Here is a 24,757-nt window from a genome sequence, read left to right as displayed (position 1 = left end):
ATAAATAAAGCAAGATGCAGAGATAGAAGATTCCTATGCAAGTTGTGCTGTATATGTAGTCCTCGTGTCATCTCTTTCTTTCAGCTACTTTACCGTACAAGTAGAGTGTGTGGTTACACACGTGAGTGGAAACACCTCTCGCTTAAGTACAAACCACACACACACCAGAGCTGTGACTTCTAACAAAGTTAAATAAACCACAGCCAAAGACCTGAGCCGACAGATGTGTAAACGAAACTGTTACACAGACCAGTGGGTTGTAGCACGTGTAACATAAACCACAGCTCACGCTGAATGTAAATCACAACGCAGATCTGAGTGCTTTAACAGGGGGGACGGAGAGGGGACGGAGGGGAGGGGAGGGGGGGGGGGGGGGTGAAAGGCCTTACACATGAATCATGGTAATGACGGCGCATTTGGGGCTACTTCCTGTGTTTATGCCTGTTAAAATGCCCCTACACTGAATAATTACCCCACAATCTCCCAATCAGCCCTGTCAAAGACACACACACCCACACACTCCCTAGGTCAAATGCACAGTGACCTCCCAGAGGAAGGGGCCAAGGGGGCAATGTGCCCCCCCCCCATCTTCCCACCCCTGTCGGTCCACCCCCCCCCCCCGCTCAGACCCTTCATGCTACCTGCATGTTAGAGATGAGATTAGGCGGGAGAGAGGAGCAGACAGACAGAGGTCAGCACAGCTCCATCCATCATGGCTGATTGCTGCATCAGAGCTGCCCCACACTGCACCGCACTGCAGTCAGAGCAGGTCTAATTACAGAGCGCCTAATTACTCCTCTCTCTCACACACACACACACACACACAGGGAAGGGTGTATGTACGTGTGTGTGTGTGTGTGTGTGTGGTGCTTACTCAATAGACGAGAATCTGTCAATGTGGAAAATTGTATTACATGGCTGTAGCAAAATAAGTTTTATCTCACCTCCCTGTGTGGTGTGTGTGTGTGTGTGTGTGTGTGTGTGTGTGTGTGTAGGCCTTGTACACATGTACTGTAACACACACAAAGACACATCATTGGACTAACACGCCGAATATGCTCAACTTTCCCAGTGAAACTTTCAGGCTTATCTGAGGAGGATGAGGAAACAGGAACAACATTACTGCAAAAAGGGAAAAAAAGGGAAACAGAAAAACAAAATAACAAAAATGACAAAACTACAAGGACAGACGAGAAGGCACATGGGTTACAGGAGGTCATCTGTCCGAATCCGAATGGGAAGTAAGGGCTCTGAGCCGCAGGGCAAGGGCCAGCCTGTCCAGTTAGTGCAGCTGGAAACATCAGTGGGCAATAATCTTAGTAATCCATGAAGGGTGTCAGAATGGGGGAGACTCAAACGTCGGAACAGCGCAGCACAGTGCACACACACACACACACACACACACACACACACACACACACACACACACACACTCTCCTACCCCTACCCTACCCCCTCTCTCTCTTACACACACTCACCAGGAACCCTTTCTTGGACAATAACTACATTAGCCGCCATAACTGCATTAGCTCTATGCTGCCCTTGAGCTAAGGGGGTTGAAGTGAGTTAACGAGCACACAGGGTTCCAGAGCCTGTGATTGGCTGATGGAAGACCACAGGGATTCTGTACACCATGATCGGCTGGGAGAGTTCACTGAGGGCTGCAGAGATAGATGCAGAGTGAGAGGGCATCTGAAGACATCAGGCCAGCAGCATTATTCACTAATGATGGGTGACTTCAAAGCCCTCACAACAGAGCACTGGAAACACAGTGTGTTCAGGCAGGAGTCACAGCACCAGGGCATTATTGATATCATGTACCTTATTAGTGGGAGATCCTGGAGAATGATCCAGAAACTTACAACTAATCAGTGACAGAGGCTGCAGGAGGCAGCATTTGGTAAACATAAGTGTCCATTTACTGTATCTAATTTGGATCCTGTTGAACTTTAAAGTTTTTAAGTGAAAAGTTTTTAAGCTTTGAGTACTTAGGTCATTGGATGTCCTCTGGTCTGGCGGTGGAGTTTTCATGGCTCATATAGGGCAACAGTTGAGAAAATCTGTAGGTGAGAAAATATAGAGGTCAGTAAAGTTCCCCTCCACATGCAGGAGAGGGTACTGTCACCACGGTGAGAAATGGTGTAAACAAACGCGTCCAGGTCCAAGGTTGTGTGTGCCGCAGGGCAGGAGTTTGGCGGCGGCTCAGCATCTCCAAACAACATAATTGAGCTCATTAATTACCTCAACAAGACAATTAGGGGCTGCGGGCACTCACGCCGGCCTGGACGTAATCTGGCCCTCCCAGTGGTTTCCGTGGCAAGCATATCTTAGCATCTCTACCGTAATTTCCTGACTATTAGCCGCGGCTTATATACATTGATTTTGCATAATTTCTTCAGCTATGAGGTTAATACACGGGGACAGTTAATATGGTATCAATATGGTTTTGTTTCTTTTAACTGGCATAAAACACTGTCCTGCAGCTTATACACAATGTAGCTTATATGTGGGAAATTACTGTAATTCTTATCATTGCAGCAGCCGTGGCCTACTGGTTAGGGCTTCGGGCTTGTAACCTGAGGGTTGCCGGTTTGATCCCCGACCAGTCCACGGCTGAAGTGCCCTTGAGCAAGGCACCTAACCCCTCACTGCTCCCCGAGCGCCGCTGGTTGGTCAGGCAGCTCACTGCTCTGGGTTGTGTAATTCACCTCACTGTGTGTTCACTGTGTGCTGTGTGTTCACTAATTCAGTTAAATGCAGAGAATTGAATTTCCCTCACGGGATCAAAAAGATCAAAAAAGTATATATTCTATTCTATTCTATTCTACCATGCCTGCCATCACTAGGAGCACTAGGAGTGGGCTAGCAGAGCTCTCCCGTTGTACTGCTCACTCCCAGGGCCCTGCACTTTTGCCGCACCGTCTTAAAAAAATAAAACGTCATTGTCATAGTACTGTGGCTGTCTCCAAATGGCACAAAAGTATGCTCCCCTTTAACATTTGTTTCTCTCACACACACACACACTCACAGGCTTTCTCTCATCCATAATGAATGATTTAATTCACACCATAAACCTTTAAGTACCTTTGGCTCTCTTTCATGTTCAGGTATCCAAGACTGTGTGAGAAAGGACAGCGGTAGTGTAGGGTCAGTGTGTGTGTGTGTGTGTGTGTGTGTGTGTGGATGTGTGTGTGTGATAGTCAGCTGGTAATAACAGCCATTACAGATTGCAGCGCTAAAAGCAGGATTACTGGAGCGGCTTGACTGCATGTGCTAATCTGAGGTTCACACAAGGAGCAAGCTGTCCTGTAGCCCTATGATAACTACTCAAATGGCCTCCCTGAGAGAGAGAGAGAGAGAGAGAGAGAGAGAGAGAGAGAGAGAGAGAGAGAGAGAGAGAGATGGAGAAAAAGAGAGATGGAGAAAAATAAGTAAAAAAGTTATTTGCTTGTTCTCATACAAGAATCTTTGATGGCTCTGCCTCAAAGCCTTTTAGCATCATTGTGAGCACAAAACAAGACTGTGGTTTCCCTCATAACCTGTCAAGGAGACCTTTTTAACAGCTTGTCATCGTCACATGTTAATGCAACAATTTCAAAAAGATTTCATGTGGAACCAGGTCATGGCACTTTTAAGGGTTCTTTCTAGGGTAGGAACCCTCAAAACACTCTTCTCTCAGAGTGTGGAACAAGGGGGGAAAGACAAGATGGTATGATGCAGAAAGAGATAAAGAGAGAGTGAGGGTTAAGTGAAAGAGAGAAAGATACTTTAGATCTAAAGTGCACTCGTCCATCTCTGCCAGGATGTTTTAGGATGCAATATATACCCTCCTCTCATTCAGCACTGCCAAGCTGCTGCTATCACATGAAACAGCACATCGTAAAAATGCCACGCGGACAGACGGCCGGACAGCCTGCCGACCGCAACAGCCCCAGATATAGCCCTCTCTGAGCCCAGCATCAGGCCAGCGGCCCACTTCTCCCACTTGGTTGGCATGGGCCGGCGGAGGCGGGGAGGAGGACATTCCCAAACAAGGGCTTTGTTTTGGGTCCAGACGCCAGGCCTCCTTCATCCCTCTCCAGAGGAGTGGGCAGGACACCTAATATCAGGGCTGAGGGCATGAGAGAGAGAGGGACAGAGAGAGATTCAGACAACCTCACTCTCTATCCTGCACCCCCCCCCCCCCCCCACACACACATACATATCTCACTCATGTGTACACAGATTGTACAATTTTTTTCTCCTGTTCCCACATACGGTATCATTGATAATCATTCACACCAAAATTACACAAAGTTAAACTTAAACTTAGTTAAAGTTAAACACGCAGTAAAAAAACAAGCATCACCAAATGATTAAAACTATTGAGGGCAAAAGACAGAAACACCCTGAAAACAACAGAATAAGAACAGTAGTAGAACGCCGAGAATCGGAGAGAACAGGGTGTGTGCGGTGATTGTCTGCTCTGATGATAATGCTTTTAAATGCATTCCACAGGGCTGGTGAGTGGAGCCCATGTGCTTTTATCATGTTGCCATGGTGCCATTCTACACGTAATTACAGGGTTCCCCGCGGCCTCACGCAGGCCTGGCATGGCCATCATGGCATCAGAGCTGCGCTGGCGTGACGGGGCGTTCTCCATCTAATGCCAGCTAATGCCAGGCGTGCACACCACTGGGTTAAGTACAAAGGAACATCCCATCATAAGTACAGGCACACATACTTTCACACACACATTGTTTATTCCCCGTGAGAGAAAGGAGAAGTAGGCTATTACCTGACGATCCAGTCTCGAGAACATCCAAATGGCTCACGAGAAATCCATTTAAGACATTTATCAATATTTCATTTGCTGTTGGCTGCTACATTTAGATGCATCATATCTTGAGTAAACACAAACCTTTTAACAACGTCCTCGTAGTGTTGATGAGTGTTGTGCTCCAATACTGCCACCTAGTGGCCAAGCCTTAATGACAACACAGGACATTTTGCAGAGAAATATTGAGCAACTTTGGGACTGGATGGGTGGGTTGAGTTGCATCAAGTCCTCATGTCCTGATAAAAGACTCCATGTTAACTTACACACGTCAACACACAGTTTATACATGGTATCGAGTTTTATTGTTTATATTAAATCAAAAAACATAAGCACTATAACATACATCACAAACCAAAAAAGCTGTTACTGAAAAAAGACAATGATTTAAAATGGCATATTAAAAAAACAAACAAAACAAAACAGTAGTTACACTAGTGGACAAGAAACCTTTTTAAATAACAGAACTGTACATTTTTAAAAGGTAACTAAAAAAAGTAAGACACCAAACAAGAAAAAAAAATGAACAAAATGAAACACAAATTCCTTCTACGAAAAACGACATTATTTGTTACTAACATCTCTGATAAGAACTATGTAAAGAAGACCAACATAACAAAACAAACAAACACACAAAACAAAATTGCCTGCGAGGGAAAAAGCCGAGATTGCAGCGCGAGAGGGAAAAAAGAGGGACGAGAGACATAAGGCATTAGAGGGAGAGAGGCATGACCAAGAGAGGAGAGACATGTCGGATGGATAGACTAAAGCTAGTGGGCGCGCACACACACAAACACACACACACACACACACACACACACATAGCCTGTGCTGGCAGTAAAGATGTCCAGGAGGACACAAGAGCAGTGGCTTTGTTTCCACTCTTTCCCAAAGATAAACCACTGAAGGACTCTACACAATTAATCTCTTTTACTTTGTGGGGAATTTACATCACATAATATGATACTATATTATATTATATTTTATATTATATTACATCATATTATATGATATTATATTATATTTTAATGTTAATCAAGCGACAGTGACATTTGTAATAAACTGCTGGTGAAGGTTTAAGCATTAGTATATGTGAGACTGTCCTGGTCACTGTTCTGTTAGACATGGGTCCAACCCTGTGATTGTCTTTGTACAAGAAATAAAATGTCTCTGTCTTTTTGTATTTGGCTTGGATTTGTTCATCTGTAGGTGCATAAAAGGTTGCATGTCTCTGCAGGAGAGTGTACGTCACACCAAACTACACAAGGAGCAAGAAGGTAATGACCCAACTGGATTATTACACACACACACACACACACACGCTCCATCTCTCTCTCAAACATACTGCACAGAAAATGGAAAGAATAACTAAACACACAAGACACTGCCTGCATCACAACTGCTGATGCCACCAGAAATAGAAAACAAATACAATGTTAAAAGTCAGAAAAAAAGGAAGGATAAAACATTGACATGGAACGAGCTGCATCACAATTCAGTATACAAAGTGAAATAAGTGATTATACTTTATATATATATATATATCTATATATACTTACATAACAATGAGACAGAGAGATACATCATAGTTAATGAAAGGTAAAATAGTTTCTTTTTCTCTGTGTTGGGGGCTGGTTTTGCTGCAGTGCTCTGCATAGTTATCACTGACGAGACGAGACAACGCCACAGCCTTTTAACAGGCTGCTCAACTCAGCACCGAGCTTCCATAATCTCAATGGAAAAGTCAAAAATATACAATAGAAGTGAATACAAATAATTCCTTTTTTTCTCTCTTTGCCATAGACTTTATACCAAAACATTATAGAAGTGTTTCCATCTCATATAAGAATCTTAAGATTTGCTTTGAAATATCTTTTTTCATCTTTAAAATCTTTTTAGTTTGCACTGTAAACAGTTTGCCCTTTTTATGAAGTGTACATGCTTTTTTCTTTATTTCTTAGAAAATACATTCTTGTCCGACGGTGATCGTGAGGCATATGTTAAGTGGCAAACTTTTTTTTTCTCTTATTGTTGTTTATAAATCTCATTAATTTTCATATTTTACAAAAAAATATATATATTATGCAAAGACATTGAAAAATAATGCTCCGTGCATAAAGAAGAGCGGATGATTGTGCCTCAATAAAGTATTCGGGGAGAAGGAGTAAGCTTCTCTCTTTTGAGTGTTTGTCGCTGGTCACCGTTACACTACAGCTGAACTGCATTGGGCGCGGGCACTGCAGCCAGAACGAGGGGTTCACACACTGGGCACAGGGGGGCTGTGGGCGCATATGCCGCGGGTCCGAGCTGACGGACTGGAACAAAGCAATGGCAAAGCTGGTGCCAGTGCCACACTGCCAGGCTTCAGAGTGGGCACTGGGGAGGGGGGGGGTAGTTGCGGGGTGCTGGCGTGGGTTTGCTGGTGGGCAAGTCAGGGACTGAAGTCCCCTGAAGGGCGCGCCCATCTGTTTGCTTGGTGCCAAGCCTGGTCTGGGCATCTCATCTCATCTCGGCGCTCGGCTCGGCTCGCCGTCCTGTTTGTGCGCAGAGCAAGAGGACACGAGCGAGGGAGAGGGACGATGTCCTCAGACGTCATCCAGAATCTCCAAAGAAGAGTGAGGGGCCAGAGAGAGTAAGTGACCCCGGGTGGACCCATAAGCAGAGAGCAAAACAGTCCCGGGTCCATGGACGCTGGACAAGGACAGTGTCACAGAAACGACATTCCTCTTTTTGGTGAAATCGGGAAAAAACAAAAGACCTTAGCCACATGAAGGACAATAGCAGACCGTTATAAAACCAAAAAACAATAGCAAACACACACATACAAAAAAGAAGTCCCTTATTACACCTCTTAGAGTGTGTATGCATGTTACTGCCAGTGCTGTGAGTGTGTGAGCGTGTGTGCGTGTGTGTGTGTTTGTGTGTGTGTGTGTGTGTGTTTAAGTGAAAAACCTGAATGTTTCAGTCTTTCATTCTTATCTGACTGTATGGTGTACATTCAGATATACATCAAACAAAAACACAAACAACAGGGTAAAAAAAAATAAGAACGCTAAGATGAGTTCCCACTGACACTCTTCTGCTCCTCCTGGGACTGAGCAGACAGTCCGTGCCACTTTCCACTCCATTTGCATGTAAAAAAACCAACAACAACCAAAAAAAAGTGTGTGTGTGTGTCTGAACTGTGATGCCGACGAGTCCACAAGTAGTGTGTGAGAGCGTGTAACATTTTTCGACTCTTTACATGTAAATACATGCAAGGATGCATCCTCACATGCACGTGGTTTTTCCCCCACAAAGTGTTCCGTTGAGCGACGTGTGAGCGGCTCGCGTGCGAGTGAAGGACACGTGTAACGGGGAGTGACCTGCCCTGCCCTGCCCTGCCCTGTCCACCTCCGCCCCGGGGAGAGAGAGAGAGAGAGAGAGAGAGAGCGAGCGCGCTCTTCAGAGTCTGTCGCTACGGAAACTGTCCTCCACGGAGGGGTCGGGCAGGACCATGTCGGGGTCGCTGAGCATGCTCAGACCGTCCAGGCTGAGGGGCTCGATGCGCAGCTCGTCCTCCAGGGGGAAGCAGCCCTCCGAGTCGAAGCACTCGGGCACCGCCGACAGAGCATTGCTGATGTCCTTCGACAGGTTGGGGTTGGAGTCGTCTGAGGGAGGCCACGGGGGTGGAGAGAGGAAGAGAAACACACACACACACACACGTCAGAACGGTGTCCAGTGGACTGCAGGTTGTATGGCATGTCATGCTTTAATAAGCACAGATGAAAGTACAAAGAGGAGAATTCATACATCTGATGAAGCCTTTGTGCTATTATTACTGCAGTGTCTAATAAGGGCTGGGCACCATGGAGTTTGACATTTAAATAAACAAAATCAATCAATTAATCAATCAATCAATCAATCAATCAATCAATCAACCCATCTAACATATGAAAGAACAAGTGAAAGTGAAAAAGAAGTAAACAAAGATAGAATTGGAGAAAGAGAGGGAGAGAGAGAAAGAGAGGGAGAGAGAGAGAGGGGGCAGGAGCGGGCAGGAGGACTGACTAGCGATGGCAGAGCTTTAGCTGCTGCGGGCGCGCGGCGCTACCTGTGAGGATGATGTTGGGGACTCCTCCCCCGCAGTTATTGTAGAGCATGTTGGAGCGCATCTGCAGGGGGTCCTGCAGGTTGCCGTGGCTACCGCTCAGACCCATCAGCGAGGCCTGGTTGTAGTAGAGGTTGGAGGCGTTGTCGAAGCACGAGCCCCCGCCCATCGCACTCATGGCATTCTCCAGCAGACTGAACTGATCCTGCTACGGGAGGGGGGTGGGGGAGAGAGAGATAAGAGAGAGAGAGAGAGAGAGAGAGAGAGAGAGAGAGAGAGAGAGAGAGAGAGAGAGAGAGAGAGAGAGAGAGAAAGAAAGAGAGAGAGAGAGAGAGAGAGAGAGAGAGAGAGAGAGAGAGAGAGAGAGAGAAATAGAGAATGCAATCCGAATGAGTGAATATCACAAATCACCACAATGGAGTGGTTTTCCCATCATTGTGCGCGGTCCTGCATGTGGTTTGTGTTTCAGAGAGGGGCCTTGGGACAGGGCACATTGGCTGGAAGCGGTGTGTAAAAGTGGCATGTGAATTTCGACAGAATTACACAGAACAAGGGCATAGAGGGACGCTGGCCTGGTGAGGCAAAGCAAATTGTGGGAACTTTCTATGGCCAGCTATTTTTATTACCCTTATCGTTTACTCAACTGCACAATCGTTTTACCATCATGCACACACACATATACTGTACACACACACCAAATAAAACATACCTGGTAATTGAGACCCTTTTGGCGGCCGCAAAACTGAGGATCCATGAAGGGATCGTTGAAGAACGTTCCCATGTTATTATGCTGTTAACAAGAAAGAGAGAGAGAAAGGCAGAGACAGAGAGAGAGAAATAGCAGAGAGGGGGAGAAGGAGAGAGAAAGAGTGAGCGAGATCGAGAAAAAACAGACGGTATCCAATCACTTTTATGACCATGGTATTAGTTTAAGACCCTGGCTCGAGGCCTGTGGAAAATAGTGCTTTTTCCCAGCAACCTCTCGCAATGATCAGCACGGGCAATGAGCTGTAGCTAACGGCAACGCATCACGGCAACGCATCACGGCAACCGCTTCCCCTCTCCATCCCATGATGCTCTTTCAAAAGAGAGCGGCGTTGATGCATTGCGCCTGCTGCAGCGTTCCTGGCGCTTGAGTCACTACCTGTGGGCACGCTACGGTTGCCGCTGACCGCCCACCCAGCGCTAAGCAGCGCTACTCGGCCCTGTGGTCAGGAGCGGTGGGGGTGGAGGCGAAATTCCCTGGGCTTGACACAGACACACAGGCCTTTGAAGTTTTTGCTTTTTATTATCTTTTGTCTTTTTTTTTTTTTTGCGTTGAAGTTGCGCATGTTGTCCTAGACCAAATAAGGATTTTCCAGATCAATCTTTTTTTTTTTTTTTTCCTCAAAGAAGTGGAAAATGCATTTCCGAGAATTAACCCCACAAATGGAGACCAAGGCATGTCATGAAGTTGCATTTCTGCCTGAACAATGAGAGTTCACCAGATCCTTAATTTGGAGATCAAACACTCACATGTATAAATGCGTCCTTGTAAAATGTGTGGCGTGTGAGTGTGGCCTGAGACTGCGGCCGCGTGGGCACTCACCAGGGCTGAGCTGAAGTCCAGGTTGGCCAGGTTCTGCAGCGGCGACACTGGCTGCTGCTGCTGGTGGTGCTGCTGTTGCTGCTGGCCCTGACACCGGCCTTGCTGCATGGACTGGTGCTGGTTCTGCTGCTGCTGCTGCTGCTGCATGGACTGCTGGGGCTGCTTGTAGAGGGGGTACGGCGGGGGCGGCTCCATGGGGAGACTGGTGTCTAACGGGACGCCCTGCAGGTAAACAAGGAGGACGACGGATTGGGGAAAGACGATGAATTTTTATGGTCATTGTTCTGGGCCGGGTTTCCCAGATTCGTTAAGAAGCTCTAAGAACGTTCTAAGAACGCTCCTAAGAGGTTCCTAGCACTTCTTAATGAATCTGGGAAACCTGGCCCTGGTCTGTATCTTTCTTTCAGTGTGTTTGTCAGCTGCTCATGCTAACAAAAAACAATGTGAGTGTGGCTAAGGGTGAGGGCTGTGTGTAGGTGTGTGTGGGTACATTCTCAAATCACTGGTTATGGGAATCACTATACAATCTTCTATCCATGTTCGTGAGTGGTGCAAAGGCTTTTGTCTGCTTGTGTATAGGTGTGTGCATTGAGTGTGTGTGTGTGTGTGTGTGTGTGTTACCTGTGTGATCGGGGACAGCGATGGCGACATGGTCGGCGACATCTGCTTGCCCAGACTCCGCCTCTGCTCGGCGCCCGGCGACAGCGTCAGGGGGCTGATGGGGGCGGGGCGTCGCCGCGGCGAACTGCTCATGCCGGCCGCCGGAGGACTGTTGAGCGAGGAGAGGCGCAGGGACGAGTGGATGGAGGGGTTACTGAGGGACGAGTGCAGCTGGGAGTTGGCCAGCGACGCCTGGATGGAGGGGTTGCTGAGGGAGGACGAGAGACCTAGAGAGAGAGAGAGAGAGAGAGAGAGAGAGAGAGAGAGATATCAGAAATGTAGGGGACAGTGCTTAGATATCACAGCTGCACCACACACACACACACACACACACACACACACACACACACACACACACACACACACTTTGTTCTGTATCTTTGATACCTCTATGTAATCATTGTGTTTTGGCAATGAGAAAAGAAATGGTTGCGCCAATGAAGCTCGCTTGAACTGAGGTGAAGAGAGAGGGAGCAAGAGAGACAGAGAGGGAGAGAAAGAACAGGGGGAAGAGAGACCGAGAGGGAGAGAAAGAACAGGGGGAAGAGAGCGCGAAGGGCTGGAGACACAAACAGTGCTGTTGGCCACCCAACTGAAAACTATAAAACATAATCTGACTGATACTGCTCCTGGGAAGCATGACGTTGGGTGGAAATTATGATGGCTTGCATTCTCTACTTTGTTTTTTTCACTGTCCACCCTCCTCCTCTCGTTCTCTCCTACACACACACACACACACACACACGGGTCCTTGTTGGAGAGCTGAGAGAACAGAGCAGCAGCTTGCATAGAGGCGACACTGGGGTCAGATCTGGCCTTGGATACTGGTGTGCTGCCAGAGTAAGAGTGCACACACAAATACTGGACGAACACACGAACACACGGACACACACACACACACACACACACACACACACACACACACACACACACACACACACACAATTGAAGATCACAGCAGTAAGTAAGAAACATGATGCACTTAAAGAGAGTGAGATTAATGAGAGAAATGGTGAAAGGGATACAGTTTGAGATTGGACGGGAAAAAAAGACGAAATGCAGAGAGGAGCGGGAAGTGAAAGGGAAATATGTCTTCTATGGAGCATCCAGCCAAGACAAGCAGCTGCTCTCATTCCCACACATTCACTGTTGTGTGTGTGTATTCACTGTGTGTGTGTGTGTCTGTATGTATACACTACCGGTCAAAAGTTTGGGGTCACTTAGAAATGTTGCATTGTTGTTTTCATTTTAAAAGGCTAACTGAGAGAGCATTCGAGAGCCACTTTTGCAATCGATCTCAAAAATACAATTTTGGCAGTTGCATGTTAATGTTTCGACTAGCATTTCTGAATTGAGTATCAAACTGTGCTCATAGACAATGGTTACCAGATGCTTTCCTGAGCGCATACAATCAGTTTCTTTACAGATACAGGTCTGGTTTTAATGCAGTGCCATCGGAGGCCCAAAAGACCATGGCCATTCAATATTGTTTTTCAGCTCGATCCAGAGCAACAGCTTTTTCTCTGCCTAGGAGACAAGCCATAAAACTAAAAACAGTCAATAGATCAACTATGCTGACATGCCTGTTATCTCAGAGCCTAAATACTGCTTCAGAGATGCACTCAAAAAGCCACAACTGAACTTGTCAAGCGATACAAAGAGACGACAAATGTCTGACATTTACAGTAGATTCCAGATTGAGCAATGTTGCAGGGCAACCACATAACCGGTTCCATATGCTTTCCGATTGAATGACTGAAGTTCTCAAAAACTGATCACTGATGTTCCCAAGAAACTTGAGGGTGTTGTGTGTCGTGTGTGTGTGAGCAACCTACAAGTCATTCATCTTGCACTGGATCACCTTCCAGTATTTCAATATTACAATCACAACAAGTCTGGGCAAATGGCTAAATCAGCATCAGCGTCAGAGGCCACGTTCATTGTTTTTCACTTTAATGAGGTCATCGCCGCATCACCAAATATACTGTCGGCTATTGGTTTTACAAAAAGGCAGCACTGGCAGCATTTTTAAACTACAAAACAGGATGCCCTTTTTCATAGGCAATCATGTTGCCAGTTACCCTTGTGAAACATTCCTCCCTTTGTTTTCTTCATCATTACAGTTTCACAGGGGTTCTCTAGCATTCTGTTACCCTCGCCCCAAGCAGTATTGCTGGTATCAGATTCAAAATTAAAACAATTTCGACGAAATAATCTACAAATTAGTCCTGATGCCCTGATGAAGGCCCCAGCCGCTACGCGTGGGCATTTTTAGGTCCATGTTAGGACATGTCAGTTTAATAAAGACATTCTAAACCATTTGGAGTGCCTTGGTTGTGGAGAAATTCTCCTTTTCTACACAAATTAGTCCTTTTCAACATTTGACGTGCTGTGTGTGTCCTGTCCTATTAGCGTGAGCACTCACCCTGGGAGTTGCCGATGCCCAGGTGCATCATGGCGGCGGGCAGGTTGCCCGTGCTGCTGCCTCCGCTCAGGTTGGGGTAGCAGCTGCCGTCGTCTGGGTCCAGCGGCGTGGGCAGCGGCGAGGGGAAGTGCAGGTTGCTCAGGTCGGGCAGAGAGCCGCCCGTGTTCAGGGAGCCCTGGTAGTGCGACAGGCCCATGCTGGGCTCCGGGGAGGGGAATATGCTGCAAACACACACACACACACACACACACACACACACACAAAGAGTCAAACACACACACGCACACAAAGAGTCAAACACGCACACGCACACACACACACACACAAACACACACACACACACACACACACACACAAAGAGTCAAACACACACACACACAGAGCCAAACACCCACACAATAACACAGATGTGTTCTGTTACAACAGTGTTAAGTCACAAGAAATCTAAAAAGCCCTTTATACTGCTTCACTGCACCAAAATATGTGGCGGAATCAAGGTAGTGCACAAAACAAAACAGAAAACGCTTGGCTGGAAGTTTTGCAAAACCTGGCTTTAACTGAGATTATCCACAAAGCCTGTGTGTATTTGGTCAAAGCTACCGATAAACTATTTGTGGTGAAAAGACCACCAGCACAGTAAATGTGTAGGTGCAGAAGATTCTAGACGACCTCCTGCTGCACACACTCTGTGAAGAGCGAAACAGCTACAGCAAAGAAAACGGAAGGTCTTTTAAAAAGCCCCACGGCCCTCTGCTCAGGTAACTAAAAAATGTAATTGACGACCCCCAGGCCCCATGCAAATAATCCTGTATTTCAGTTCTGGGAGTTCTGGGAATAATAATGTATGGAGTTCTATGGAGTTCTGGGAATAATAGTGAACGGTTGAGCCTGAAAACTGCTGGAAGCAGGAGACATGGAACAGAGTGAGGGCCAGTGAGGGTCAGTGTGACCGAGAGAGGACGGGCAGCAGAGAGACTAGAGGGCAGAGTGCCCCACTCACTTGATTCCAGGCACTTCACATGACTTGGGGCGCGAGGACAAGGACTGGACCTGCAATTAGGATCAGAGGACAGCCATGAACCACTGGACATCATCAGGAATGTTTGATATCCATAAAAGCCATCTGAGACATTTCAGATTAACATTTGACATTTTGTCTTATTGTCATTATCACAAGAAAATGAGTCTCCACATGATTCAAAATTACATACAATGGTAATGGTATTCTGTGTACGAACTTGCATATCTTCTAGAGTTTAACATAATTTAAGACAATCAAAGCTTATAGCATATCAATCATGTATACCATACTATACTAAACTATTCTATAATACTTTACGCACTTAGACTTAGACCTAGACTTTGTCTAGGATTTTAATCCATGTCCTACGCTCTGCTACAGAAGCACTACTGTCTTCTCTCCATACCCCTGTGTGATGAGGAGCTGGTCCAACCCCCCCCCCCCCCCCTCCTCTCTATCCCCCGCCCCCCAGTGGTCCTCTGCTAATGAGCCTACTGGTCCAGAGTCTCTGGCGTGTCCCGGGCCCTGTGCGCTCCTCACCTTCTTGGCCTCCCACAGCTGCTTGGGCATGGGCTTGTTCACACCCATCAGGCCGTCGTCCTTGGCCATCGCGGGGAAGGAGAACACTGCAGAGGAGAGCAGAGGAGAGCAGAGCAGAGGAGAGGAGAGGAGAGGAGAGCAGAGGAGAGCAGAGGAGAGCAGAGGAGAGCAGAGGAGAGGAACATGGCTGGTTAACATGAGCAGCTGATAGAGACACTGAGAGACAGAGGCCTGGATTAAGATAATGAGTGTAAGTGTGTGTGTGTGTGTGTGAGAGAGAGAGAGAGAGAGAGCAACTGAGTGTGAGTGTCAGTGTGAGTATGTCCGTGTGTGCGTTGAATGTATGTGAGTGAGACGGACAGACACGGAGAGAGAGAGAGAGAGAGAGAGAGAGAGAGAGAGAGAGAGAGAGAGAGGGAGAGAGAGAGAGAGAGATGGAGGGAAATAAAGGGTGTGAGGGAGCGAGCGAGAACACGTGTAGGAGCGTGAACGGCAGGAAAGAAAGAAAGAAAGAAAGAAAAAGGTGTTGATTCTGACTCTTCCTGCCCGCTGTGCTCTCTAATGGTCATTGCGGAGCGAGCCTCACGGCGCTCCCCCTCTGATCTCTCCGCCCCCCCCCCCCCCTGGACCTTCCTGGCAGTCGGTCCTTCGGCACAGACATCTGTGTGTGTGCTTCTGGCATTCATTAACTCTGTGGTTGCACCAGTGTCACTGTCAGTCTCAGTCAGTTAGTCAGTCAGTCAGCGGGCATCCTACTCTTTCACCAGCAGGGGGCGCTAATCACTACCAGTTAGTCACAGCAATCCCAGGACTCACACTCAAGCCTATGGACAGTCGAAGACATCTTGAACATGTAGTGAAGCGTTCGTCCAAGAAAACACGTGTGTGAATGGAAAATATACACGCGCGCACACACACACACACACAGGCGCGCAGGGTCCAGGGTGAGACTACAGCTGGCTCCCAACACAAACAGCACTTATCCAGCAATGACACTCACTCGGATTGCCTCAGATGGAGTGCGTGCGTGTGTGTGTGTGTGTGAGTGTTAGTGTTAGTGTGTGTGTGCATGTGTGTGTGTGCCATGCATGGCAGTTGTGCCCACAGCAGTGGGCATGGCCACCTCGGCACAGACACCTGCGTGTGAGGTTGGCATCCTGGCAGCGCGGCACCAACGTGATCTAAACCTGGCACGGCCCTGCAGCCAGGTGGTAGAGCGTACGGCTGCCAGTCCCACCTGCCCCCGTAGAGACGTCTCTTACCGAGACCTGCGCTCGCGGGCCGAGATGGCGGACGGAGGGCGATCGCTAACCACACTTCACCTGCTCTACCCCAGGCCATCCTATAGAGCTTTAGCTTAAAAGGGCTGGAACACCAAGGCTTGGGGAAAAATAGGGGGCTTGGAAAACGCATGTTTTCCAGCACTGGAGCAGTCTGTGTGTGTGTGTGTGTGTGTGTGTGTGTGTGTGTGTGTGTGTGTAGGGGAAAATCAGTGGTGGGATATGCTGGCGTGCACCATGTGAGGTGTGGGCTGAGTGTGTAGTGGGAACACACACATATGCGAGCCATGTGTGTGGTGTGTGTTGGTTCGCAGTCAGCAGGAAAGACTCCCACACACCAGCGCTGGGTGGGCGTTTTCAGCGTGTGTTACGGAGCTGTCGCTGTTACAGCATTTTACTCTGCAGTGTGTTACTGTGTGTCAGCAATGCGCCGTGTTAGTCAGTTCATCAACGTGTGTACCAACAACAACTTGCATTAATATAGCGCCCTATACTGTGTGTATTTACTGTGCATTCTTGCATGTTTATGTATGATCCACTGTGTGTGTGTTTGTTGCGTGTGTGTGTGTGTGTTGTGGTGTTGTGTGTGTGTGTGTGTGTGTGTGCGTGTGTGTGTGTGTGTGTGTTAAATGAATGGTTAAGTGTCTTTTGAATGGAAACACTCACCATCTCCTGATCCGTCTATCTCTGCCTCATTTACGCTGGCTGCACAGACAGAGAGAAAAAAAAGAAAGGAAGAAAAAAGAGAGAGAAAGGTTAGTCATCCCCCTTTCATCTTTTAATTGGTTCACTGATCCCCCCCAGTGTTGTGACAACACTTCCATGTAGGTGTACAACTCCAGTGAATAGTAGTTCAATAAAACTCGGCTGAATTGCACAGGGACACAATACTTCACACCCCCACACAGAATGATCATGCAGATTCTCCCTCTCTCCCCACAAACACACACACACACACACACACACACGTTAGAGTTGTTTTCGGTCAGCATGTTGGTTCACAGCAGATTCTTTATGCTGGTGAGGTAAATGGGGAAATAAGCCCGGCTAGATGTCTGATTTCCTGCTCTTGTACAACATGAGAAATATGCAAAAAAAGAAAACAGTCCATCGGCCTGGGAGTTTGCTGGCGTCTCACTAACTCTCCCGGCATGCTCCAACACACACACACACACACACACACACACACACACACACACACACACACACACACACACACACACACACACACACACACACACACACACACACACACACACACACACACACACACACACACACACACACACACACACACACACACACACACACACACACACACACACACACACACACACTCTCTCTCTTTCACTAGTTAGACAGGAGGTGTGCTTTCCTCTTTGCACCACACAGCACACGCAGTGGCAAAGCTCACATCAGCCGTTCATACATCACACAAGCACTCTAGACAGCCTTCATTTCCTGTGCCTGTTCTTGTCCTGTGTGGGTGAGAGAGGGTCCAGTTGAGAGTGAGTGAGAGTGTGTGTGTGCGTGTGTGAGAGAGAGAGAGAGAGAGGGGGGGGGGGGGGGCTGCTTACTGCCACCGCAGTACATACTGTATGACGTTCTGTTAATTTTTCTTGTTCTATACCTGCAAACTACAGTGTGCAATTAGAAATGCTTTGACAATGAAGAGGGGTTTTCTGTAATGCTCAATTTAATTTGAATTTGTGAAAGAGAGAGGAAGAGAGAGAGCGCTAGAGCATGTGGATTTGTGTGTGTGTGTGTATGTGTGTGTGTGTGTGTGTGTTAGAGAGAGTGTGTTTGAAAGGGGGGCAAGGCTGCATGCGTATGGGAATGTGTGAGTGAACAAAAGTGTATGAATGAGTGTGTGTGTGTCTATAAGAGAGAGCACAACAGACTTTAAAGTAGGAGTGTGTGTGTGTGTGTGTGTGTGTGTGTGTGTGTGTGTGTGTGTGTGAGAGAGAGAGAGTGTTTGAGTGCTCTGTCTCTTTAAGGAGAGCCATTAGCAGGATGCTGGAGAGAGAGCAGAAATAAGCTCTGTGACCACAAGCTCTGGGAGAGAGAAAAAAGAGCCATTGTTTCACCCCAACCACAGAAAGCAAGGAAGAAACAGACCCTTATACATTCTCTCTCTCTCTCTCTCTTTCTCTCCATCCTTCTCTTCCTCCCTCAGTCTTTCCTGCCCTGCCCACTTCCGCTCTCCCATATCTTTTCTTTCAAGCTCTGTTTCTCTGGTAGAGCTCTGATCCCTCTGTTCTCTAGCATGAACAGATCATCTCAACCCCAGCAACACCAGGGCTAAGACTGAGACCCCACAGCCAACCAATGACAGAGATGTGGGAGAGAGAGAGAGTGAGATAGAGATAGAGATAGATAGATAGATAGATAGGTAGAAGAGAGAGAGAGAGAGAGAGAGAGAGAGAGAGAGAGAGATCCATGACATCACTGCACCAGAGGCACTGGGGAGGAGGAAGTCGGCAACCTCATTTAAACCACAACAGGAGCCAATCCATCACCAGAGTCGCTATGACAACAGGGGCAACGAGCAACCGTGCGTCTCCTCTCCCTCCACTCTCGGGTCTCTCGCCCGCTCATTTCGCTCTGTAATTGTGCGGCTCGTTAACTCCATCTCACCTGACAGTTCTCCGCCGCGTCTCCGCACCCGGTGAGGGAGAGTGTGTGGAAGCGCCATCCCATCGCCTCCTCTGATCTGTCTCGGCCTGTCAATTAACCCTGGCTGACGCAGAGGACCTGGGAGAGGACTAGGGTCCCAGGTGGCTCTAATGGCATGCGTTCTCTCTCTCTCTCGCTCTCTCTCTCTCTCTCTGTGCATGTGTGTGTATGTGTCTCTCTATATGTGTGTGTGTGTGTGTGTGTGTGTTTGTACTCCAAACTCTCACTTGCCCCGGATCTTCACCCAATATCCTGTTTAAGCCTGTTGGCTAAACAAAGAGAGGAGCGATCCATCATTGCAGTGTGCCGTGCGCTCGCTCTCTCTCTCTCTCTCTCTCTCTCAGCGCACCTTCTCACTCACTCACAGCTCATGCCACGAGCTCATTTACTCAAGCACTGCTTTACATCAACACATAAACACTCACTCTCTGGTCAAGCAATACACAGACACAGACACAGACACAGACACACAGACACACACACAAAAGTGAGGGAAAGAGAGAGATTGGCCAGTCTTTTAAAAGATAATGGAAGTGGTAGACAAAACATCCGAAGAGTGGGAAAGAGGGGAAGCACAGACAGAACCAAGCAGAGATGGAGAGAGGAACGGAGAGATACAGAGAGTACAAAGGGATGAGAGACATGCGTGTCCTCTGCGCAGTTGTCCACAGCCATTTTTACCCACAGGTGTTCTAACCCCACAAATACAATGCATGCCGTACAGTATATATAAATACATACATATGCATGACAGTGTATGCGGGCCCAGGAATCCGGCCCTTCCTCTCGGCGGCGGCGGTGCCCTGCTCTACCAGTTGTGCAGCCGCAGCAGCAGCGCTGCCATTCAGCCTGGGCTCCACACAACAGAGGCACGCTGCTAAAATCCTCCCCACAATGCCACACCTACCACGGGGTGTGCCACTGCTGGCACGCCAGGAATGTGGCAATCCATTTTCAAGCTGCTAAAAACAGGAAGCTACCTCACGATGATGTCACCCAGAAGAGCGTCGTCGCCTTCGCCATTCGAGCAGAGCCAAGTCACACTGAACTGAAGTGGGTGTGCGAGTGTGTCTGTGCTGTGTTGTGCTCTACTCCAACCAGTATGTACTCGGACCAGTATCTCACAATGAAAATAGAATGCTGTGACGTACTCGGTCGTGAGGATAGCACCACAACAATACATATCACTCCAGTAGCTGAACTGAACCTAAACAATCACACAAACCAGACACACACACACACTCTAAGCTGAGAGCTTCCAGGATACAACGGAAACAGGAAAAGAACAGAAAAACAAAGGCTGACGCATCAAATACACACACACACACACACACACACACACACACACACACACACACACACACACACACACACACACACACACACACAGGCGGCACCTCAAGAGCCATTGACACGTCACATAATGAGAAAACTCAAATTTAAACACACACCTAAGAACTGAATAAATGACAGCAAGAAAAAGATGCCTCCAATACAATAAATAATTTCCTGTTTGGCTTCAACTGAAGAGCATTCTATTTCACTTCATACAGGTTCAAGCCTTCATTCAACATCCTCCTCACTTTGTCATATCTCTTAATCCTCCAAACAGCAGCAAAGTAAACATATTTTCTGACTAATAATTTACACCGAAGGTTATATGGGAAACAAGGACTGATTGATTAAATGCAAACATGCCCTTTAAAACTGTCAGATTAAAGGGAAGTCCTGTTTTATTTATGTGATCTATAGGTTACCTAATAGCCATCAATAGGACTAAAATGACAAAATAAAGCGTAACAACCATCATATACATTGACTTGCCATTTCAGTTCAGGGGGGCATATATCAGCACTGTAGCCTGGCTGACAGCAGACCAACCTCAATATAACAGTATTTGAGATAAGAGTATAGCAAAGGTTCATTCACCTCCCATTTCAAAAAAGGATCTGATCAAAAAGCATTTTTTTCCCCCTCACCCATTCCAACATAAGGAAGCGGTATGGGAAACTTATTGTCAAACTCCCTGCCTAAAACCGATGTGACAGAGGCTGCAAATGAGTGCTGTTCCTTGGCAGCAGCCATCTTTGATATTTACAAAAAACTGTTTCAACATCTGTGCTCTGTCGTTATCGTCTAAAGCCTGTGTCAACGGCTGTGATTGGTGCCGGGATTTAGGCACGTTGGAAAATGGCCTTGAATGGGCTCTTGGCCAGACGGACCTGCAGAGCAAATCCCAAATTGGCTGGAAGATTATCTAGGTTTCCCAGGCTATCAGCACTGCCAAACGAATCACCTCTCTGATATTCCGAGGGAATATTAATGTTTATGCACACAAATGGATATACAATTGTGGGTGCGTAGGTGTAAATGTAGGTGCTTCTGTGTAGGAGTGTGTGTGCCTCAGAGGCTGATGCATGGTTAAATTATGAGAGACAGATGAGTTTGTGTGAGTGTGCGCCACAGGTTACTGTAGGTGAGACAGTTTGAGTCAGACAGTTTGTGTGTGTGTGTGTGTGTGTGTGTGTGTGTGTGTGTCTCACCGTTGCGTTGCGGGGGCCCACGGACCATCTGCTGGTTCATGCCAAAGGGGTCCTGTGGGTTGGGACTCATAGCACTGGTGTGGAGGGCCGAGTCGGAGTTCGTCCTGGGAGGAGAGAAAGGGAGATAAAGAGAGAGAGAGAGAGAGAGAGAGAGAGAGAGAGAGAGAGAGAGAGAGAGAGAGAGGTGGGGAGGAGTGAGAGAAGGGGTGAGAGGAGGAGTGGGAGCGAAAGACAAGGCATGAGTTCTCTGAATCATGATGTTAAAAGCTGTCTGTTTTCACAACTCCAACCTCTCGCTGCCTGAAATGACTCCCCTCCTCTATCTGTCCTTCATCAGCTCTTTCTTTCCTCCTCTCTGGCTCAAGTCTCTGAAGACCTCTTCTTCTTCTCCCCTCTTCTCCTCCCTGTTCCTTTACTCGGAGGCCTTCCTTCGTAACAAGCCTCTACTTTTTGCGTCCTCCCAGCTTTACACCACTGCTACAACTCCCACTTCTTTCCATAACATGCTTCATGAGTCATGACTGACTATACATGACCCCCCCCACCCCCACCCCCACCCCCCAGGATTAGCCAGCAGTGTAGGGAGAACAGTTTACATGCGATTGAAGTACATCTTGACGACTTGATAAGACAGATCAATAACAAATGCTGTTTGTGAGAGATTGCTGCAGTTTATTCATTTTAGGCGATTTCACATGGCCATATCAGCATAGCCTGATTGATAGACCAATAAACAGCATGGCAAAAAAAAAAGAAAGATCACTGGTTAGTGGAAACAAAAGAGAAAATTCTCTGATTAGTGGGCTAATTGTGGACTACCCTTACCCCAGCAGTCCAGATACCTATAGAGGGGAAGAGCAGAGGAATGCTATCGAGACGCAACAGAGCAGAACAAGAGGGGAAATCAAAGTCACTAGCACAGTTGCCTGACTTTCGCTCCTTGTTAGATTTGAGAAAAAACAGGAGCTTGAGAATGTTGACGAAGCGAGACGGAACGGTGGGAGGTTAAATTGAGGGTAGATTAAGAAAAAGAAACAAAAAAGGTGAGTTGATCTGCATAGAAACGAAGAGGAAGAGAAGGTCAGATGTCAAAGGTCACCTGTTGAGTTGGGACATTAATCTAAATCCGGGTCGTTTGTCTTCAGTCCACGGCTGCTGCTCCCTTCAGGAGGAAGAGGAGGAGGAAGATAAGGAAGAGGAGGGAAAACATCAGAGTTTACCATCGGACTCACCAGACTCGCCATTGGTCAGACCCCCGGCTGGGTTAGTATGGGGTGAAGTGGGCAAGGGGAGAGAGGAGGAGGCTGAAAATGAAAAGCGCTGGGTGTGTGTGTAACTGAACCCAATTCGCCACAAAACCACCACAAGGACACGCAAGAGTAAGTGCTTCTCAGGCACAGTGATTGGGTATGTAAGAGAGGCAGAGAGAGAGAGAGAGAGAGAGAGAGACAGAGAAAATTCTGTTGTGCAACTCATCCATGGGTGACAGCAGACAGGCAGCTTTGCATGGGCTTAATAAGTTGAAGGACAGTGTGTGTGTAGGTGTTTCAGATTCATCCTGTTTTCTTTGTGTAAACTCCAGTTCACGCTCACACCGGGCACAGGAGTTCTCCCGGGCACAGTCAGACAGGCAGAGACACACACACACACACAGAGGGAAACTACAGAGCTTCTCTCTCTTGCTCACACACACACACACACACCACAGAGTTACGGGCCCCTTCACAAGAGAAGCACTGGGACCTACCAAAACAAACTCACTGGGTCTAGCCAACACAAACACCGCAGCCATCACGCTAGTCTGCCTTTTCCAGCAGCGGCTGCAGAACTCCTCAACCTCGACTTGAACTGCTCTGGTCACCGGAGCTGGAGCTGAGGAGTCATCGCGCTTCCTCCCGCACACTGAAACCTCAGTCCGTTACAGCCTGGACGGCAATCGCCCCGAATCATCATCAGAAGTCTGCCGAACGAATCGTCCCTCTTATCACCGGAGAAAATCTCGAAATGTTCACACGTTTCTTCCGTTATGAGCTCAAACAGAGGTCAGCCGTAGTCCAGCCCCTTGTGGCCTGGAGCTCAGTTTTATCTCTTGAGGATTAGCCCTCTTATTCAAAGCCATAAAGACGGCCACATTCTCTCCATCCGCTGCACAACAACCTCAACTTCATAAGGTGCCTCTCATGTAAAGTTTATACGTCCTCCCTCGCTCCTCGGGCCTCGATCCTCACTGATCTACATAAAGAATGATGGGGCGGCAACAACGATAGTCTATCCCTTCGTCTATCTTTCTTTATGTAGATCAGTGAGGATCGAGGACCGACGAGCGAGGGAGGACGTGTAAACTTTACATGAGAGGCACCCATAGTGCTACAGAAGGTGAGCGCCAACACCATCTCTACTGACCCAACCCAATGTACTCTGTTCTAAGGACTAGACCTCAGGTCAAGCTCTCCTGTGTGCATGGGAACAGGAGGAGAACATAGGACAGACGCGGTAGTCCTGGATCTCTGGCATGGACGAGCCCTTCATGTCACAGTGATATCTCATTCCCAACGTTGGATAAAGCCCTGTGGAGTGGCCAGAGGGAGTTCTGGAGTGGATTCTCACGGAAGTGCTCATCTCCTTCTGGGAATGAGCTACAGCACTTATGAATGAACTTAAGAGGTTTTTTTTCCCCCCTGAAAGCCTTTTGCAGCTGTGAATTCCTAAAAGGATCTCACTGCTCACTCCGGAAGCTTCCAGGCGTTCAGACTACAGCACTATGAAAGGGAGCCAAGCGAGACCAAGATATACATCTAATTGATAGTTTAATGACAACAGCAATCAGACAACAGCAGACTTTCCCCTCCCTATGTAACAGACCTGATTACACCACCACCAACGACTTGCATGCTTTATCAAGGCACCCAAAGCGCTTCCCAGTGAAGGGGGAACCCCACTGACCACCACCACCACCCCCGGCCACCTATCTGGAGGCACACTGGAGTCATAGGTTGGTGTGTGGAGGGATAGTCTAGTAGTGGAGCAAAACAAGACTGCTTTATAAAAACTGAACACACTGAATGGCTTCCAGTGTATTCTTGCACTACACACCCCATATTATGTATTATTGAATAAC

At 47.6% G+C, this 24,757-nt stretch overlaps 1 protein-coding gene across 3 annotated transcripts in view; it reads right to left on the bottom strand.

Annotated features, from left to right (window-relative positions):
• Positions 1 to 5,108: 5,108 nt before the first annotated feature.
• Positions 5,109 to 24,757, bottom strand: part of crtc3 (CREB regulated transcription coactivator 3) — a 45,214-nt gene continuing 25,565 nt past the window's right edge. Inside the window, exons 5-15 of one of the 3 annotated variants that reach the window (XM_062548478.1) lie at positions 22,739 to 22,801; positions 21,640 to 21,743; positions 17,087 to 17,125; positions 15,141 to 15,226; positions 14,580 to 14,629; positions 13,580 to 13,800; positions 11,116 to 11,381; positions 10,495 to 10,716; positions 9,616 to 9,696; positions 8,910 to 9,114; positions 5,109 to 8,466 (exon numbers count right to left, since the gene is read on the bottom strand). In XM_062548478.1, the coding sequence (XP_062404462.1) occupies positions 8,261 to 8,466; positions 8,910 to 9,114; positions 9,616 to 9,696; positions 10,495 to 10,716; positions 11,116 to 11,381; positions 13,580 to 13,800; positions 14,580 to 14,629; positions 15,141 to 15,226; positions 17,087 to 17,125; positions 21,640 to 21,743; positions 22,739 to 22,801 (1,543 nt within the window). In that variant the 3' untranslated portion in view covers positions 5,109 to 8,260. The remainder of the gene's footprint in view (positions 8,467 to 8,909; positions 9,115 to 9,615; positions 9,697 to 10,494; positions 10,717 to 11,115; positions 11,382 to 13,579; positions 13,801 to 14,579; positions 14,630 to 15,140; positions 15,227 to 17,086; positions 17,126 to 21,639; positions 21,744 to 22,738; positions 22,802 to 24,757) is intronic. The other 2 variants (XM_062548480.1, XM_062548481.1) reach the window with 2 other exon arrangements.

This window comes from Sardina pilchardus, chromosome 11 (genome assembly GCF_963854185.1).
Source record: "Sardina pilchardus chromosome 11, fSarPil1.1, whole genome shotgun sequence".
Taxonomy (NCBI): Eukaryota; Metazoa; Chordata; class Actinopteri; order Clupeiformes; family Clupeidae; genus Sardina; species Sardina pilchardus.
Note: the sequence above shows the minus strand (reverse complement) of the source record. Positions and strands in the feature narration are given on the sequence as shown.